The sequence below is a fragment of the Clarias gariepinus genome, chromosome 22 (genome assembly GCF_024256425.1).
Source record: "Clarias gariepinus isolate MV-2021 ecotype Netherlands chromosome 22, CGAR_prim_01v2, whole genome shotgun sequence".
Classification (NCBI taxonomy): Eukaryota; Metazoa; Chordata; class Actinopteri; order Siluriformes; family Clariidae; genus Clarias; species Clarias gariepinus.
In genome coordinates this window covers 22,448,873-22,469,265 of record NC_071121.1, presented here as the reverse complement: position 1 = coordinate 22,469,265, position 20,393 = coordinate 22,448,873, and the positions used below count along the sequence as shown (strand labels likewise).

Sequence of the window (20,393 nt, the reverse complement as noted above, 5' to 3'; positions counted from 1 at the left end):
CATAACCTATGGAGGTTTTGCGATGATTTGCGCATGCACGCCCAGTGTAAAATGAACAAATCACTCTCTGGACTACTCATTCTCTCGAGTCACGTTAAACATTCGTTCAAAAGGAACGAATCGTTCATGAACGACTCATCACTAATACATACAGTTTACTTGTTTACGCAATGTAATTTAGCTTAAGGATGAAACATAATTATCGGTCACAGCTTGTAGCCAGGTGCTAGCCTGCTAACACTTGCTAATCTCACAGACGGGCCTCGGTTTATATCCGCCGGCGCTGCACAGATTCCACCGGCCACGTTAGTCCAGTAAAATGGCCGAGATACACTTAAACATTCCTATACACAATTTCAGTTGCGTTAAGTTCGTGCTCGTGTGTTTCCATTTAGTTTTGTCCTGCTTGTTAGTAGTTATAGAGCTATGAGCTCATCGTCAGCGCGCGCTCAATCCACAGCTCTAATCTCACACACCGGCTCCGACTAACCCTGGTAACTCGTGCTTGGCTGGTGTGTCGGATTAGGGTCAGAACTGAATTGTGCAGAATGCCATGGTCACAGGAATCCCTGGATACGTCGACAAAAATGCATGACCTGCATTAGTAAACGCGCCCCCAAATCTCTGTTCTAAGGACAGTTTGTGCTTCTCGATATATACAGTTCCTCACAAAAACTGCATTTATATACGGATCAGCCATAACGTCATGGCCACCTGCCTAATATTGAGTCATTCCCTTTTTAGCCACCATAAGTGATGCACTGTGTGTTTTCACAACCAGCATGACCCTTTTTAACCTTCACATAAACCATTACCTTTTCATCAGTTTGATCTACACTCACTTATCTATTAGATCAGACCAGAGATGAGAAACATCCCATCCAACAATAGAGACAAGGTGAAGGCTTGCTATCAAAGCAACCTGGGAAAAGTGCAACAGTGTAGCAGGTGGATTATATAGAGAAATAAAAGTAGATTTTAAACTCTGATAACTGTGGTCTGTTATTCTGCACAGTCAAAAATCTTTGTTTGACTTGAACTATATTTACTAGGCTGAACTTTGTAACTTCCTCATGTACAGTAAAAGCGTTGTGAGACACAGCTACATATTTACATTGCCATGGTTGTAAAGCAGGTTTTGTGAAGGACAGAAGTTCCTTTATGTGTGTTTTGTAGACTCTCAGCCTGTTGACTGTGTCACTAAACTTGGTAAAATTGATCAATATCCTGTCACTCACATTTGATTAGTGCGAAGTGTCACACTTTCTGCTGTTGCAGCACTTACAAGCTAAAGGAAGTAAATTTACTTAGCTTCTCTAATTAGCTTTTTATTCTCTCTCTCTCTCTCTTTTAAAGGGGGATGTGGCTAAGAAGAAGATAGTGGTTAACACACTGGTTAGTGTGTGTGTGTGTGTCTGTGTGTGTGTACACGCATGCAATGTGTGTCCAACTGACCTTTTTTTTTTTTTTTTAAGGTGGCTCTTTAAGGATGCATTCCCATCAGAGGAGACCTACTCTATTGGGTTCCCACCTGACCATGGATGACATTCGCGCTGCATCCTTACCGTACATGAAGAAGATCAAAAAGTGCTCTTATCTTAATCAATGGCATTAAAAGTTTGATAGTTTGATAAAAAAGTAACGACTGAAGCAAAACAAGACATGCCATAGGAAAATGTGATGTTTGAGGTGAAGCGGTGTTACTGTTGCACCTCTATAGTTCACTATTTTTCTATTACACTACATCCTTTATGTCTCACTAATGAACCAATTTATGATTTAAAGACAACTTAGCAAGACAAAAATGCACTTTATCATGTTACAGTACTGATCATGAGCACACCTCAAAAGCACAGCCTGCACAGTCTCTAAAGACTTTCCTGTTACTGAAAACTGACACTGGAGACTCCTTTCATATATTTTAAATAAATCATAAAAAAAAGAAAACCATTAAAGATATACGTATACTGCTTAACTAAATTAATGGAACAAAAAGTCCCGGTTTGACTTGAATGCTCCTTGTATATATGATGGGTGTTTAGGTTAAACTGTGATGATTTTTTTTGTTTGTTCCTGTATTTATTTATTGAGCAGTATATTCACTAATCAGCCATAACATTATGACCACCCCTAATATTGAGTACGTCCCCCGTTTGGCCACCAAAACGACGATGCCCTGTGTTCTGACTCCTTTCTATATGAATCAGAATGAACTTTTTTGCAGTTTCAGCTACAGTAATTCTTCTATTGAATTGAACTACACAGGCCAGCTTTCACGTACCATGTGCATCAGTGAGCCTTGGCCACCCATGACCCCTGTCGCTGGCCAGATTACCAATTTTTCCTTCACTGGAGCACTTTTGGTATCTCCTGACCACTACAGACCAGGAACATCCCAGGAAACCTGCAGTTGCTCTGACTCAGTCATCTAACCATCACAGTTTGGCCCTGCTCAAAACTTACTGTAACGTTTGCCCATTTTTTGCATCCAATCCATCAACTTCAGGGAAAAAATGTTCAGTGGCAGCCGAATATGTTCATGTGCACCCACTTTCATGTGCCACAGTAACAAGATATTTTGTAATTTCCCACGATTTACCAAAAGTTGTCCTAGGAAGGAAAACCAGTGAATAAAAATGGCCAAAGCACATTGCATGTTGGGAGTTAAGACTGGCTCGTGCAATCTGATGCAATAGAAAGCAACTGTAGCTCAAATTGTTGAAAAGGTTACCTGTAGAATGGTGTTGGAGCACACAGCGCATCGCTGTTTTGGTGACATAAAGGGTGGTGGGCCATAATGTTATGGCTGATCAGTGCATGGTGTTCTTGTTTTGTATTTAGATCATCATTAGTCTTAGATTATGGTGCACATTTGCCTTACAAATCTCTATAAATTATCTGTAATTAATATAAAACTTTAACAATTCGCACAGGTGCAGACGCGAAAGATTAACAATCCTGTGGTATAAATGTAAATAACAAATATAACACCAAAATGGTTTCATCATTTTGTGTACCAGGTCCAAGACACGGATAACACGCGCCTTAATTTTTTTTATTTTTTTTGCTAATCCCAGTAAGGAAGCTGGCATCCGAGTGCAGTGTCAGCCAGGCTCTTGGAACAGATAGGGTTAAGGGCAGAGGCAACTTGCCAGTCAGAAACGCCTGATCCTTTGAGATTGATGAATAACTTGTCGCCAATTTGCAGGAGAGACGCATCTGTCTTATGGAACTGTACACAGTCTATTATGAACACCTTTCTTACAGTCCTGACCTCTTTACATTAAAGGAGTTACTGGGAAGCCAGACAGTCTGATCGTGGCACCAGTGCACTAAGAAACTTGACTGTGATTCTCTGAACGCCATGGAGACCTATGAGGTATTATCAAGAAAAGGATGAGAAACACCAAACACAACAATACAGACGAGCTGAAGCCTGTTATCATAAAAACCCGGAGAAAATAGCATTAGTGTAGCAAAGGATTTTATAGAGAAATAAGTTTTTATTCTCAGGACTCTCATGTTATTCTGCACAATTAAAAGTCCTTGTTTAACTTGAATGCCCCTCGTATCTTGGACTACATCCGGTTTGGCAATCCAGACTGACCATTTTTATTTCATCTTCCATTAACAGTTCCTTGTCTTATCCATGTCTTCTGATTTGATTATTGTCCATGTCAGCCATAGAAAAAGATGACAGTCTGCTCTAAACCAAGTGATAGCCAAATAAAAATGCTATTCCACTCTGTCTTAGAAGATCTGACAAGTGTGTTGAAATAAAATACGTGTCACAAGAACTTGTTTAAAGTGCATAAGGAAATCTGGAAAAAAAAACACCTAATTATCAAAGGAGGTGTAAAAGAAGGCCTATTTATACAGATGATAGTATCTTGTGGAGAATAAAGAATGTTTTTCTATCATCTTGTGTCGTCATTGCCATATTCTTATAAAATGAACTGATTGGAAGACACATTCTGTGTAAAATCATGTTTAGATTGATACTTCTATAATATTTGTTTTGAAAACATGGCACAGACTCACTTTGTAATCAATACAATATTATTGAAAGTTAAATAGAATTTTTGGCCCGAGTGGTGAGAAAGCATTGTATGTTTTAAAATGTTTTCAAAATTGAGAAATAACCAAAAATGAGCATTTTACTTAGTTTTACTTTATGTAGGAAGTGAAATTTCTTTCACGTCCTTTTCAATCTTCCTCTTCTCAGTGACATCATGCAAAACCATCTTCTCCAGATGCTCACTTTGGTTGCCATGGAGAAGCCTGCCTCTACCAACTCGGGCGATGTGAGAGATGAGAAGAAGTCGCAAGAACATCAAACCAAACACAAAAATTGGATTTGGAAAACCATTGCTGTACTAAATATTTCGAATCAGTAAGCGACTAAAAGCAGGAACATGACTGTGGCTGGTGCAGGTGTTGAAGATTATAGCACCAGTGATGCTCCATGAAGTTGTCCTGAGGCAGTATGAGGGAAACCCTGATGTGGAAGGAGAAGCTAAACTGGGTTACCTGGACGACCTGAGCGTTCCGAAGGCTCACACACGGCCACTTTCGCCACTGCGGTGTCCATGTCCATAACAAGCGCTGGGAAGGTTTGAACTCAAGTTCTGTTTTTCATTGGACAGCAAGGAAAGAACCCACTGCTGTTCTTTATGGGATCCCTTCCTGTTCTGTGCCGATTATCCCTTTTTGTGTCGATTTGCCTTATTCTTCTTTGTAACAGGTGTGCCTTTCATCCTGCGGTGAGGAAAAGCCTTAAACGAGCGCGAGGCCGAGGTGAGGCTGCAGTTATCTGATGTGCCCTGCGACATCTTTAATTCACAGTGCCAGAGGAACGAGCTAGTGGTACGCGTGCAGCCTGACGAGGCCATTTATGCCAAAATGATGAGCAAAAAACACGGCGTGTACTTTAAGCCCGAGGAAACGGAGCTGGACCTGACCTATCGTAGCAGATACAAGGCAAATAATACTGTTTCATGTCTCTCACAGTGGCACTGTAATTATCACCAGATTACACAATCAAATGTTCTGAGTAAACCTGTACACACTGCCTCCTTATACAGGACGTGATGCTTCCTGATGCCTACGAGCGTCTGATCCTGGATGTGTTCAGTGGAAGTCAGATGCACTTTGTACGCAGACAGTTTTAAATCACGTCATCGCAGCTGTAGAACGGGCAGATGGATTCGATTCTAAATTATAGAGGAGATGCGGAGCTTGTTAACCAACCAATCTCATTACTTGAGATTTGCCTTCTTCAAAGTAATATCTTTCCCTCTGAGAATGTTTTGTACAACTGGGAATGTTTACAGCTACCTTTTATCCACCAAAGCATGGGGAAAAGATTACACTCCTTACCTTTTCGTTTAACCATAATGCTTCTCTTGATATTTTTTTTGTCCGTGTGTGATTTGAATGTAATTTTCAAGCTAAGAACTTGCAAATCATTCTCTTCTCATCTCTGATCAAATCAAAATGCAGCACGTTTCTTTACCTTTCTTATTTTTCACCACATTAAGTGAGAGGAACAGCATTATACTGTATAAGCGCATCGCTACAAGTGGTGGTTGAGAAGATGAAAAGCAGTTGACATGAAAGTTCAGTATTATATATAAATTTTCAGTGTTACAGTACATTTAGTTTTTTGTAAAATGACATTTTTAAAGTTTTTGAGCGCTTTGTCTATTTGTGACGTGTTAAGGCGGTACAGGGTGTTTCCCTAAAGCGGAGAATGTACGTCTAGTTTCAGACATGTGGGTGTGTGGCTCAGCTCGACAGACTGCCACACACACACACTGAGTCAGCACATGATGACGGTGCCATAGATCAATCAGATTCAGTTCTGTGTAAACTGCTTTAAGCCTGGCCCGTTCCGGTCTGGACACATTCCAATCAGTCCTCAAGTTTACGTTCTTGTGACGTGTGATTACTGACCCTGCTGGTTGTGACTCTCACTCTCAGGTACGTGGCTTAGCCAGGAGGCATGTTGTGACTCAGCGTGGAGGATAAACCAGTGGTCTGGTATAAACTGGAATGTGTTAAGTGGATAAACAAAGTGTTAACAAGCTGGAATGTGCTGCAGTCAACTGACTTGTATATCTGCCTATACTTATGACTTCAGTTAAATTTATTCCTTTAAAAAAGGCACTTCATATCCAAATGTCTGTTAATTGTAAAACATTTCTTTAAAAAAATGTTGGACCATCAAATGTGTGTGAAAAATAGTTTATTGCAATATTGTACTGTAGTGTATAATTTAAATAAGAATTTTTATTTTATATAGTTTCTATGGTTAAGTGCATTAGTTGTGTAAAAAGCATCGTTTGCAATTTCTGTTTCCCTCACGGTTTTTCCGGGAGACTATGTCCTCCTCGATGCCCCGAGCAAACAAGCGCACCAGCTGACCATGTACTCTGGAAACGAAAGAGAGAAAAAAAATGAAGAAAAAGATGTAAACTTGGAATGTGATGCAAGAAATAAATGCTCAGAATAATAGAGAGATATTTGACATTTCACATTCTTAAATAAAAGTAGTGTTCCTAACTGACCTGAGACAAATGTTTTCTAGGATTAAATGTTAAAATTGTGAAGTTTAAATGTATTCTTCACCTGTAAACGTCCGCTAGGATGCCCTATTACACAGTAATACAAGTCAGAAGTTTACAGGTGAAGAATACATTTAAACTTCACAATTTTAACATTTAATCCTAGAAAACATTTGTCTTAATGTTTTTCAACTTAAACCTGGGACCAAACATCAGCTCATGAGTCAACACAGGGTCATGGGGTCAGGGTTAACATCCAGGTTATAAAATGGAGAACATTAATACACTGCATTTAAAACTAACACTCCAAATCCTACAAGACAAGTGTCTTGTATGACAATGTAGTGTTAACTAATGAAAGCTGGACCAGCTGATTCCTTCTAAACTAAGTATGCATAGTTTTAGGAAACTTAACCTCAACAGGTCATAATACTTATTTCAGTTTAATTAAATGTTAATTAAGGCGGCACGGTGGTGTAGTGGTTAGCACTGTCGCCTTGCACCTCCAGGGTCCGGGTTTTATTTCCGTCAAGGCTCAACTCCCCTTTCTGTGTGTATGGAGTTTGCATGTCCTCCCTGTGCTTGGTGGGTTTCCTCTGGGTACTCCGGTTTCCTCCCACAGTCCAAAGACATGCAGGTTAGGCTAATTGGTGTTTCCAAATTGCCTGTAGTTTGTGAATGGGTGTGCAAGTGTGTGCCCTGCGATGGATTGGCACCCTGTCCAGGGTATACCCTGCCTCGTGCCCTAAGCCTCCTGGGATAGGCTCTGAGTTCCCGCGACCCTTAATACAGGATTAAGCGGTATAAAAAATGAGTGAGAGTGAGTGAGTGAATGTTAAATAAGGCAGCACGGTGGTGTAGTGGGTAGCACTGTCGCCTTGCACCTCCATGGTCCGGGTTGGATTCCCGTCTCTGTGTGCATGGAGTTTGTATGTCCTCCCCGTGCTTGGTGGGCTATCTCCGGGTACTCCGGTTTCCTCCCACAGTCCAAAGACTAATTGACTAGGCTAATTGACATACAGAAAAAAGCGGTATAGAAGATGAGTGAGAGTAAATGAATGTAATTTTTTTTCTTTTTTTTCTTTTGGATAAATAGTGCTTCTGACTGATCACCTTCATCCAATAATGGAACATTTCTATCTACATTGGAGCAGTCTCCCCACTCCTACCCACAGGGTACATGCTCAATCTAAAGCTGTGTACATGCAGTCACCAGAGCTCTATTTAGGGGAGATTGTTCGGGCAACATGTTAGGCAGCATTTTCTCCTCCATCATCAAAACACCAACTTAAAAGGAATATCTGTATATTGTGCTCCAATGGGATCTAAAAAAAGTTCTGGCTGCTTGTGGTGGCCCAAAACATTAAAACTAGAAAGTCTATATGTTACAAGGATGATAATGTTTTAAGAAACTATCATTTTAATTTGGTTAAATAGTTTTTTCTTATTTAGAAAATGACTTCATAGGTATTTTTGCTGCCCTTATCATGTATATTAATAAAAAGTGAACACTTACCTGCATAAGATTTCAGTGTACGGTAGAATCTCTCCATCACAGTTCCACACGGATGCAGCAGACCGTGTACTGGAGCACAGCCCACACAGATAATTTCTCTTCTTCCTTCCTTCATCCTTTATCCCTTGTTCCTTCTCCTTTTCTGCAAGGCATTGCTGGGAGCCTAGCCTGCAGGGCTCGAGGTCTCCGTCACACACACTCCCAGGATCCCCCATTACACCTGCTGTGATTTTTCGGCTTTCTTTCAACTTCTCCTCATTCTCCTCCTCATCGGCAATAAAGGAAAAGCGCGCTGCCTTGACCCGGTGCACCTCGACAAAGGGCAGGTCAAACTAAAACACAGAGGTTTAGGGAATTGGTTACCACTCACCCAAAAATGTTTGCTTTAATGCATTATAAATGGGCTAAAACAGAATGTATAGAGTTGCTTTTCTTTGTTTAACAATTAACCTGAGCACACAGCATGAAAATCCATTCATGCATTAAACAGATAATAATTTGATGCTTATAACCCCTTTGATCTGATCGTGTATGGTTTCGTTTACAATACAATATGTTCTAGTTCATGAATAATAAGCCTTTTAGAACTAAACAAGGGAAAAAAAGGAACAGAAAGGATCAGTGCATTAATGCCTTTTCCAAAAATGCTTGTAAGAAATGATCAGCCAGAACAGCACTACTCATATATAGAGGCACTAAACTATAGAGGGGAAACACGAACACATTCATCCTCACCTGATCCTGTGTAGTGGTGTGTCTGTGCAAGTATGTGAGGAAACCCAGGGGGTTGGTGTTCCTCACCAGGATGAGGTCACCTGTCCCGTCAGCCAGGTGTGCTGAAGGTGAGAGACCTTTGGGGCTCCGTGGGCATGAGCTGGACATGCAGGTGAGGGAGACGCACCTGAATCTGCCCTCAACACTCAACCACTCATCTGAGGGCGAGCAATGGGAAAACACAACTGAGTCAACTTAAAATCTTCGAACAGCATGTCTAAAATAATAAGTGCTCACTTAATAACCTAATAATGTAAAACAAATCTGGTCACTAAAGATCCATAACTAGCTCTTCTGACTGATCACCTTTATCCTATGGAATATTTCTGTCCATATGTCTCCGCCGCGACCCAAAGGGCTCATTATAAATTAGTGTTAAAATTACATGCTATGCACATGCAGTCTCCAGATATCAAGACTGGCTGGTCCGAATTCATAGAAACTTTTTCAGTACTTGCATATTTACCTTAAGTTTAACCTGCACCATAAGTGAAATTAAAACGTTGAGTAAAAGCGATGTTCCGGATTTAATACTCAACTTTAAAATACCAATAATTGCTTGCGCAATGTAAACAAACACCTGCAACAATATATTTTTACAGCTGAAATAACAGCGCTGAAGTGGTACAAGTGAATTTTAACGAGCTGGAGTTGTTTTAAGACAAAACTTTACCCGATCTTAATCCTTATCCGATCTCCTTTTTCAACTTCTCATTTGTGATTCACTCTCCGGTTACCGAACAGAGAGTGTATTAGGCTAAGAAGTAAGTACAACTTGGCTTAAACAAGGCATAAGATACTCAACCGTACAAAATTGTATTTCTATGTATTAACAAGTTGGACAGAGTTTTGCCGCACAAGGGGACAGGCAGACGTGTACATGGGCTCTAACCTGAAATTAAAATATCACTGATTACATTAAAGCTGAACAGCTTATGTTTAGCTTTAACCTTTTAACACTTTCTAAAAATTCTTTTCCCATTAATGATGGGTACTAACACTAGTCTTGTATATTGTGCTCCAGTGTGATCTGAAGAAGTTCTGGATGCTTGTGTTGCCCCAAAACATTAAGGTGTCACCTCTTTGTTCACAGAAAAACTAGCACGTCTAGAGGGTTACAGGACTTCCTGAGATTTCCCAAGTCTGTCTTAAATCATAACTGAGGTGCAGAGGGTTGCTTGTTATGAATTTTCCTGCTTACTTAAATTATATAAATGTCATCCATGTATACTTTATACACATATATTTATAAGTTCAGCCAAGTCTCATATGAAGCTTCTGTCACTCCACACACATTTATTGTGTATTTAGTACAAATATTACTCTCTTCTTTCCCCTAAGCTGGCCATATAGTAGTTCTGATTCTCCATAGTTTAGCTATTATTTCTACAGAAAGGCTATGAGGGAAAATAATCCACCTGAATAAACCCCAAGTTCCACTGACAAGTTATCGGTCTTATTTAGGGGTCGTGGCTCTTTTATCCCTCTTCTGTGGCTCTCTGTGGCTTTGGAAAAGAAATAATGAGTACATAATTTAAATAGATTTTATTTTAGTTAATTAATTTTTTAAATTAAATTCAAAATTTAAAGATTATGGTGATTTTTGACATTAAAATAAAACGTGTTTATTTTTTGTTGCTTAAAATATGCGTCCCAACCGCCGATGTGCAACACCCACCGGCACTCGGTTTATTTAGCATTTCACCCCCCGTTTTTTTATTTAGATTGACAGCTGACTGCACAGTCCAGAACACGCGATTAAACCGATGAGCAGACACCATTTTTGGTGGAAAATTTAAGTTCGGCTTTTTATTTTCTAAATACAAGGAGAACTCAGACATTTGGCATTTTATTTGAAAGTAACCGTCAACCCAGTGTGTTTTTTCTGGCATTCAAAATCTTTGTTGCATGCACAAATATTTTTTTTGCAGTTTACTTTGTAGCAGTTCATTAATTTCATAAATGCAATGCACTATAGTTTTATTTATGCATAGCATAAAGGTTAAAGGTAAAAAAAAAAAAAAAACGATATATGGTGCTATCTTCATTTTAGATATCAAATCTGTTTTGTGGGGGAAATGGGTCCAAGTGGCTTTTTAAGTGTTATTGATCTTGGTTCAGTTCTTTTGCTTGCGACTGTAAACAGGTGACGCGTCTTACCCTCGGACTCGATGCTGTCCTGTCTGAGCTGCCTGCTGTACAGTGAGCTGCAGCTGTCTGAGTGAGGGAACAGTCTCTCTGTGCTCTCTGAACACACTCTGCACCTACAACACACACATGCATGCTTATATTTGATAGGGAGACATACAGGTGTGACAGGGTGTCAAAAAACTAAGGTGGTGTGAATTGAGCAATAGATGTCCGAATAAGTGTGCCATCATGTAAACAAGGCCTGCTCTAAAAGCCCACCGAGCTGATCATCTTTCTTTCTTTCTTAACGCCATGCCAGCTTTTATGGCTATGTTCATGGCGAGAAGCATTTTTGTTATTCAACTACTGTAGATAAGATGTTTAAAATGTATTTTTTCCAAGAAATTTAAAACCATATTTGGGTTTACTTGCTTAAAAACTTTTTTATAAGTGTAAACAGTGTAAAACAAGTTATAAGCTGATGACATATTAAATAACAGGTCATTTCTACTTGTGCACATTTGAGTTTTCTGACACGTATACGTGTAATCTTACTCAGGCTTACTTCAGCAAGTGACTAATGCATGGACTGCTCTTGTTTCCTCAGGGATCACATTACCCAAAACAGAGACGTCTTGGACGCAGCTCCCATCAAGTAGCAACAGCTTGCAGGATGCTTTGGCCACGAGAGGCGTACGGATGCGGCATGCGATACAGCAAGACCTTCGTTTAGCCTCCTGCGCCATTGCACATTTTAATGGTATCTCTAGTGGATCGCATTTCTAACAAAGTTCTTAATTTTCCACAGGTTCTCACAGTAATTTTTTTTAGCAGTAATACTTTTACGACAACATTTCTACAAAAGTACCTTTTGAAAATGCATACATATTCTCTATTAAGTAGCATATTGTCTCTAATGTAAAAGCTAATTATGGAAAAAATATGTTTTAACCTTCTACATTAACTGTCTGTGATTAAGTCTGTGATTTCAGGAAGTAAGAACAATTCCTTGTTCTTATTGCTTGAGGCTCTGGAGACCAGAGTACCTCTTCTTAAAATATAACTTAAAGCCATTTATATGATTTCCTTTCTTTATAAAACCCTGCCTTTACCCTGACAAGCAGCGACTGTTGTCTCTGGGGCTGGAGATCTGGGAGTCCGCAGGTAGATACTGCACTATTCCCTGATAGCTCCTGTTGCACAGGTACACTAAACAACCTAAACACACAGAGAGGACACACAGGGATGGAGAGAGTAATAGAAATGATGATGTTTTGAAACTGCATTAACGTCATTTGTTTTGTTTTTTTAACGTTTGCTGGAAACAAAGTCCACCAAGACCGAGGTCATTTCAGGTCATTTCCCAAAGGGACAATTAACAAGGTATAGTTAATTTATTAAGTACATTAAAGCACATGTTAAGAACGTACAAACTATTCGCAGGACAAACGTGTGCATAAACTCGGTGTACGATACGTTATAAAGTTACCCGAGTAGTCGTATCGGAGAGGTCCCATCCAGCGGTGCCTCTCACTCTCAGCCAAGACGTCGCCATAGAAACCGTAGCCCACCAGTGAGACAGAATAACGCGCCAGTGTGGAATGATGATGGACAGAACACACGTCCAGAGGCTGAGAGTCTCCTGTAAACAAACAGTTACATCATTCAATAAATGAGGGCAATCTTCTGTTTTCAGAACAGACCTACTTCTTTTATTTACTATAAAAACATTTCCATGTAATAAACTGTATTGCGTGCAGTACACTCCTATTATAAATAATAAAAAATATTTATATAGGATGATTATTGTGTTCTTAACAGTTACACCAACAGGTTGAAGCAATTTCTTTTTCTTTTCTCAACCAGAATCTACAGGCTTATTACTTTTATAATGCAAGTATCTTCGATGCTGCTTGAACAAGTAAGTAGAATACTTTAGGAAACACCTGGACCTTTTTATTCTAACTGGTGCATTAGGACATTTTCCTCATTTCAGATGTCTTACCAATAATGATGTGCAGTGCTGATGTAACCGGATCGTTCACACCTACTGTAGCAAAACAAACACAATCTGTGGAGCCTGTGAAGAAAAATTGAAAATTCATGAAATAATCCAATAGGATTCAATCTCCTTCTCCAGTATGCTAATCCCTAACATGATAAACATTTTAATAATGGTACACCAAAGATATTGAATTCTTAATTTGATAGTTAGTTACATGACAAATGGTGTTGATTAATACTCTGCAAAAGCAGCGTTGGTATGAGTGCCAGGTGCGAGGAAAATCCCTGTTTTATATTACTGTATTGTTCTAATGTGGTATCGTATAACCCTGTAGACAAGGACTTGTATGAAGCATATTCCACATAAACAGATAAGGGAAAAAAAAATCATTAATGCGGTGAAGTTTTCTGTCAGGAGGTGTTTAGCATTTTTGACAAGCATAAACATGCTTTTCTTTCCCATAAGAAAATAGTATGTTGTACGAAAAATTATGAAAAAATTGCAGATTGATGTCCTCAAGACAGAAAAGAGAGTATGGTGGGAGATCAACTGTTTAAAAAAAAAAAATTTTTTGTTTGTTTCATGAATATTCCACAACATTTAACCTGAGTATCATTCACTCACTCATCTTCTATACCGCTTCATCCTGTATTTAGGGTCGCGGGGACCTGGAGCCTATCCCAGGAGGCTTAGGGCACGAGGCGGGGTACACCCTGGACACGGTGCCAATCCATCGCAGGGCACGCACACATACACACACTCACATTCACACACTACAGGCAATTTGGGAATGCCAATCAGCCTAACCTGCATATCTTTGGACTGTAGGAGGAAACCCACCAAGCACGGGGAGAACATGCAAACTCCATGCACACAGAGACAGGAATCGAGCCTGGCCGGGAATCAAACCTGGACCCTGGAGGTGCAAGGCGACAGTGCTAACCACTTCCCCACAGTTCTGCCTTAACGCGAGTGTAAATAAGAAAATACTATGTTGTACGAAAAATAATGAAAAAATTGCAGATTGATGTGCTACATGTGGAATAAAATATTTTAGGGCATTTTTTTTTTATGGAAATTTATCAAAGTTATTTTCATTATCCGAATCTGCTTTGCATCTAGTTACACCACATTGATTTAGTTCCCTTTAAGCAGCTATTATTTTTATTGTGACTTCTTTGCCAATAGTTCATCATAACTCGTTACAAACCTGCTGGAATGATGCCGATGTGGAGGTCGCACGGCTGCAGCATCACAGATGGGTCGTGTTCTAAAATACCCGCCTCCTGCTGGGTTCGTCCAATCACACCGTGCAGCAGCTCACTGAACATTCCATCTCCTCCTACACAAATCACGCTGTATGGGAAGAAAGGGTTTAATCAGTTATGATATACTGAGGCCTTAAAGTTCCATGCTCGATGCTTTAACTTTAACAACAGGTGCCAGTTAATGTCTAATTTAACGTGGCATGTCTCGATATGGTAATACCTACCCATCAAACCCAGTCAGATCTTTCTTCAGGATGTGGTCTCTTGCCTGATTGGCTCTCTCGGTCACTAAAAACAAAGATGTTATTTTAAAAAGGTACGTATTTTAACCTTAACTCAGAATCAGGAAACTTCAAGTTCATCAAAGTATCCGTTGGTGTTCATATCTTCTCACTGAACAAGGAACCAATACAGCCTGGGTTTCTACCGTAATTCGGTCAGCTTAATAATTGATCCAGCTTTCTCTCGCTTTCTCTTTTTCACCTGGCTCCATTTCCTTCCCACTTCTTAATAAAGACCTACGGCGTGTCACTCGAGAGCCAGGCTCGGTGAGACTTGATAACATTGAAGATACCGGAGCGGTGTTGTATGCGGCTTACCCACAACATGAGAGCTGATGCCAGCCAGCTCAAATAGAGGAGCCACTGAAGAGTGATAGATCTGCTTCGCTTTTTTCTTCCCTCCGTACGGGTTAATGAACACTAACAACCTGTGAGGGCGAGAGGGACCTGGTAGAGAGAAGACGGGTTGAAAAACAAAAGATGTAAACATGAATTAGACTTACATCATGTCACTTAAAGGGAGAATCATTTAAATTTATTTTTATTTTATTTTTTTTTAACGTATCAGTCTATATTTCTAACAGCTTAAAATAACAATAATCAATGCACATTATGTATAAATAACCCATAGGAAAATGCAATATAGAAACACCCATAGGACGGAAAAAAGAACAACATTCAGATCAACCTTACACTGGGAAAATAACATAAGCATCATTCGCAGGGTTGCAAATAAACTCTACTGATAAGCTTAAAATACTACATGAGCTTATACTTTACATTTACACTTTTTCTCTTTCAAGGTACAAGTACTGTATAATTCAAAGTTTGTAGAAAACCTGTACTCTCTTATAAAAGCTGTCCAAAATGCTGACAAGATTCTAGATATTTTCAGGATCTAAATGTTTATATGAATTTTAGGGATTTGTTTGAGCTCAATAGATTACATTAGAAAATATGCAAATGATTTCCCTGATACCAAGCCTGCCTGTGCGCTACAAGACTCTGTTTAACGATAAGTCCAAATCCATAATACTGTAAGCATTCTTTTGACGCTACTGTCAGCGAGTGAAAATAACACCTCCAATCGTGTACGTTTTTGAACCCTGACAACAAGGCATTCCAAGGCAACAAAAACAAAGTAATATGTGCTTTGCTTATGGCTGTACAGTGTCACATTTCAAAAGTGAAACAAAACACATTTTACTGCAATTCCACTTGAGCTGAGGTAGCTAATGTGCTTTGTTTAAAGCATACTACCATGCTATAAAAAACAAGTCTAGCAGCCTAAGCCCATAAACATCAACCTGCTTCTGAGAAAAAGGAAAAAAAGTATACACACAGCAAAGGTGGCCTGACTGAGAAAATATAAAGTGTCTGCAATAGGCAAATTCATTGACGTTCTGTATTCAGTCCCTCATTCACTAACATAACTCTGTATAATCTAAATCAGTCATTCTCATTTAAAATACTTTTAAAACACATGAAATCCAGGGAATACAAAAGGGATGGGAGGATGAACGGGTTTGTGGTGCTGTTTGACTCACAGTGAGTTTTGAGTGCGATACGGAGTTGTGTCACCCACTGATCCCTGAGGTCACGGCTGGGGCAACAGAACTGAGACCTGCCCAGGCTCCACAATGGCCCCTTCCCACTACTGGTACTACTGCGCTTTACGTAGAACACTAGGGCAAAGACAAGTCAAGAAGAAACCAGTTAAGCTAAGTATTTGAATCCAACTCAGTGATATGGGACACACCACTAGCTTTAGACCTTACAGGTGAAGTCTCGGTCGGTGTCCTCCACTTTCTTCTGGGGCTGGATCTGCACCTGGCCCTCCATTACTGCAACCACCTCAGAGACGGGCACTGAAACTAAGACACAAACACACACTTGATAGATGATACACTAGTTGGTTGAGTCATGAGGTCACTCTCTGGCTTCTACTTTCTTCATCACAACAACGCAAGACTTTTACATTGACTTAATTCACATGCAGGCAAATGAATTGTTTATGCAGGTTAATTTTTGGGGGGCAGAGATGTATTGAAAATAGTAGAAAAAGAAAAAAAAGTTGAGTAAAAAACATAAATACTGAACAATGTGAATATACCATATTTGCATCTCTTCGACTAGGGATGGGTGAAATGACTCTATTGCATCAATTATGTAAAAAAAAAAAAAATTGTAAAAAATATGCTTTTCCAAAATATTGTTACACCGACAGCAAATGATAGTCAGTTTCAGCTGAGTAATCTGATTGGACAAGAAGAATTCCTTTAGAGGTGATAATATATTGTAACAGCACTGGGATGTTTAAGTTTGTTCATTACACTAAGCACGAGTGAAAGAAGATTGAGTACTGAGGAGAGAGTAACTGTCTGCCAAAATCCACATTAAAAGAAGCACTTTTTCCAAGAAAACACATCTGATATCATTATCATCTTGAGCAACATTATTTAGGTCGTTCTGAATTGCCTCTGTGTTGTTTTATTTGCACCCAAGGAAGTTTTCAGAGGTAACTAGCTAAATACAAATTCCTCTGTAACCCCTAAATCAAGGGAACTGCTTGGTGTGTGAGACCATTTGATTGTACACCCTTTATAGCGCACTAGCTTTCCATTTAATGCTATTTGGAATTCAACGCCAGAACCTGGAAGTTAACTGAGCTGATAATCGGTCGCCAGCTTTACCAGTCGCAGTTAGTACCATCAGTCATAAACAACATTGGTTAAATGAACAAAAAAGTCATAATCTGGTAATAATAATAATAATAGTGTTTGTGGAACTGTTGTATAAAAATAATATCACATTTGAGTTCATGCTGAATCATCATAGCCTTAATAACTTAAAGTAATCATTTCCTGTTTGAGGGTTTTAGACATTTGCTTATGCACAGCTATCTGAAGGTCCCTTCAATCGAGTTGAGGTCTGGACTTTCACTAGGCCATTCCAAAACCTTGACATATTTTTTTTCCTTTTTTAGACATTTTGATGTAGATTTACTGGTGACCTTTGGGTCATTGTCCTGTTCAACCTAACATCGACCAAGTTAATGATGTTAGACCCGCTACAATCAGAGTATTTTTATTGTTTTTACACAAAACAAACCGAATTAAAAGTAAAGGTACTAACCTTTCAGTACATCATTGTAATAAGTTTTAATTATATCCCATTTTCGTCACATCACCCAACCCTAACTCAAGCTGCATCCAGAAAATCCTGCCTTCTTTGTAGACGGTTTCTTTACAAAGTGTAACTTTAAAGAGTGTTTAAATAATAACTTACTTCATATACTTTGTGAATGGATATTTAATTAGATAATAAATCATTTGCATAAAAGTTAACATTCTTGAAAGCCTTAAAATTAACAGAACAGTTAAAAATCATCAATCCACCAAAGTTTTATTGGGATCTCTCTCGCTCACTCACTGTCTATACTGCTTTATTCTGTATTCAGGGTCGCAGAGGGGCCTGGATCCTATCCCAGGAGACTTACTTAGAAGGCGCGGTACACTCCGAACAGGGTGCCAATCCATCACAGAGAACAAACACACACACTCATTAACACACTATGGGCAATTTGGGAACGCCAATTAGCCTAATGTGCACGTCTTTGGACTGTGGGACGACCCGGAGGAAGCCCTTCAAGCACAGGGAGAACATGTAAACTCAATGCACACAGGCACGTGAATAAAAAAAAAAAGCTATGTGTGTGTGTGTGTGTGTTAAAAAAAAAAGCCCTTAATTAGAGACCTACACTTAATGGAAAAAAGTATTTGGCTAAACCTGCAATTACATTATATGCAAATACACATACTTCATTTCAATATGGAGTCTGTCCCCCGTTAGAAGCTATAACAGCTTTCACTCTTCTTAGAAGTCAAGATTTGAGTGTTTCTGTAAGAAATCCTGCTCATTCAGTATTAAAAATGAATGAGGTCAGGCACCGATGTTGGACGAGAAGGCACGACTCGCAATATCCGTTCCATTTAATTCCAAAAGTGCTCGAAGGAGTTGAAGTCAGGGCTCTTTGTGCGGGCCTGCCAAGTTCTTCCACACCAAACTCATCAAACCATGTCTTTATATTCCTTGCTTTGTGCACTGGGGAACAGTTATGTTGAAATAGAAAAGAACCTTTACCAAACTGTTGTCACAAAGCATGGCATTGTCCAAAATGTCTTGGCATGGTGAAGCATTACGACTGCCCTTCACTGGGGATAAGTGACTTAATTGAAACACCTGAATTCAATAATTAACAGGTTTGGTCAACAATTTTGTCCATGCAGTGTATATTTAAAACATAAGGGCAGTGGTGGCTCAAACGGTTAACGCTGTGGGTTACTGATCGGAAAGTGAGTAAAGTTGACACCGTTGAGAACCTTGACCCGGTCTGCTCCAAGGGCGCTGTATCCTATCTGACCCTGATCCCTGCGTCCTATCTTAGATATGCAAAAAGGTCATTTTTTCACTGTGCTGTATAGGTACATGTGACAAATAACTGGATCATAACCATAAAAGCTAATGCATGACCTGCCTAAAATCCACATGTATATTGGAAGCACGTGTAAAATTTCTGCACCTTATTCACAATCCAAAAAAAAAAAGGAAATCAAATGCATTTGCAATTAAAAGTGGTGCGTGATGTATCAGCCATATAGACCTGAAAAGAAAGAAAAAAATAAGCCGTGTATGTGAGGAGCAGGTTGAAGACTCACCGGTGTTCTTGTCTCGGTTCTTCTTGTCCAGCTCGGTCCAGCTGAAGCGCCAGCCGCTGAGCAGCGCGCGGTGCCGCTTATTCCCGAGCCACACACTCGACTCCAGCCTGACCGAGTCGGTCTCCATCACCTCGGAAACCTCCAAGACTTCACACACTTCACTCAGTAACTCACACAGCTCTTACACCTCGCTTTAACGGTGACATTTTAACGTCCTCCACACTGCGCGCGGGTTTCCTATTAACACCTGTCTCGTGAGGGGGTGAAACAAACAAACGACCGCACGTGACCTACTCGCTATAAACTAAATATACCACAATATTAATATCTTTTTTTTTTCTTTAATAGTGCAGAAAATATAATCGATAATGTTCTTCTTTTTCTTTTTTTTTTTTTTTTGTTGTTGTTTCTTTCCCCTGTTACTGAAGTCTTGAGATTGGGGTCTAAAAAAAACTTCCTCGTGCCTACCTGACTCTGCACACCTGTACTGTGTAATTATCATACCGCGCTCTGATTGGACAGAGAACTGGTGGCAATTTGCATATACATAAGATTGTGGATTGAAAGGCGGGGCTACCTGATCCTCTCTCAGCAGTGTGCTTCAGTGTCACATTAAATAACTTACAGTAAGTGGGTTTGGAAAATGGATAAACAATTTAGTAGTGTTATACATAGTCTGACTGAAGTACGCACAAAAGTAGAGTTTATTCAATGTAATCATAAATAAATAAATAAATAAATAAATAAATATACCATGCTGCCCCCTTTCTGTCTTCAGATCACTCTCACTCAATCACTCATCTATGCTTTCTTTACCGCTTTATCCTGTGTACAATCATGTATCCTTAGAAATTATGGCATGTGGCACACTACACCCTGGACAGGGTGACGATCCATAACACACAACCCTAATGTGCATGTATTTTAACTGTGGAAGGAAACCAGAGGACACGGGGGAAACCCACCAAGCACGGGGAGAACATGCAAGTTCCATGCACACAGACCTGAGACAGAAATTGATTCCTGACCCTGGGGGTTGTAGAGCGATAGTGCCTACCACTAAGACACTGTGCCATCTGTTTTCAGATGATGAAACTAATTTTAATATGACACAAAGATAACCAAGGTAAAAAAA

At 39.6% G+C, this 20,393-nt stretch overlaps 2 protein-coding genes across 2 annotated transcripts; one reads left to right on the top strand and one right to left on the bottom strand.

The window, feature by feature from the left end:
• Positions 1-4,211: 4,211 nt before the first annotated feature.
• On the top strand, positions 4,212-5,171 carry LOC128510360 (glucose-6-phosphate 1-dehydrogenase-like; the record flags this gene model as incomplete). The annotated part of the gene is given in 6 exon segments (XM_053482584.1): positions 4,212-4,318; positions 4,428-4,561; positions 4,564-4,584; positions 4,587-4,613; positions 4,745-4,980; positions 5,085-5,171. Coding segments are annotated over 6 exon segments (612 nt in total), but the record flags the coding sequence as incomplete, so codon positions are not given.
• A 1,070-nt stretch (positions 5,172-6,241) lies between these two features.
• zgc:158263 (ceramide kinase family protein) lies at positions 6,242-19,476 on the bottom strand. Its single transcript, XM_053483084.1, has 13 exons — positions 19,259-19,476; positions 16,319-16,414; positions 16,088-16,225; positions 14,859-14,987; positions 14,484-14,547; positions 14,202-14,347; positions 12,992-13,066; positions 12,476-12,628; positions 12,099-12,204; positions 11,017-11,120; positions 8,818-9,014; positions 8,083-8,414; positions 6,242-6,434 (listed from the first exon to the last, which is right to left on the bottom strand). Exons 1-13 carry the CDS (start codon positions 19,383-19,385, stop codon positions 6,323-6,325), a joined length of 1,779 nt encoding a protein of 592 aa, XP_053339059.1. The 5' UTR covers positions 19,386-19,476; the 3' UTR covers positions 6,242-6,322.
• Positions 19,477-20,393: the final 917 nt, after the last annotated feature.

Excerpts from the sequence above, each read along its gene's own strand:
- zgc:158263 (XM_053483084.1), bottom strand. The coding sequence starts at position 19,385 with ATGGAGACCGACTCGGTCAGGCTGGAGTCGAGTGTGTGGCTCGGGAAT. Across the intron at positions 14,348-14,483 it reads GATCTGACTGGGTTTGATGG|CGTGATTTGTGTAGGAGGAG; the intron begins GTAGGTATTACC and ends CTTCCCATACAG. Across the intron at positions 8,415-8,817 it reads ACACCACTACACAGGATCAG|TTTGACCTGCCCTTTGTCGA; the intron begins GTGAGGATGAAT and ends TCTGTGTTTTAG.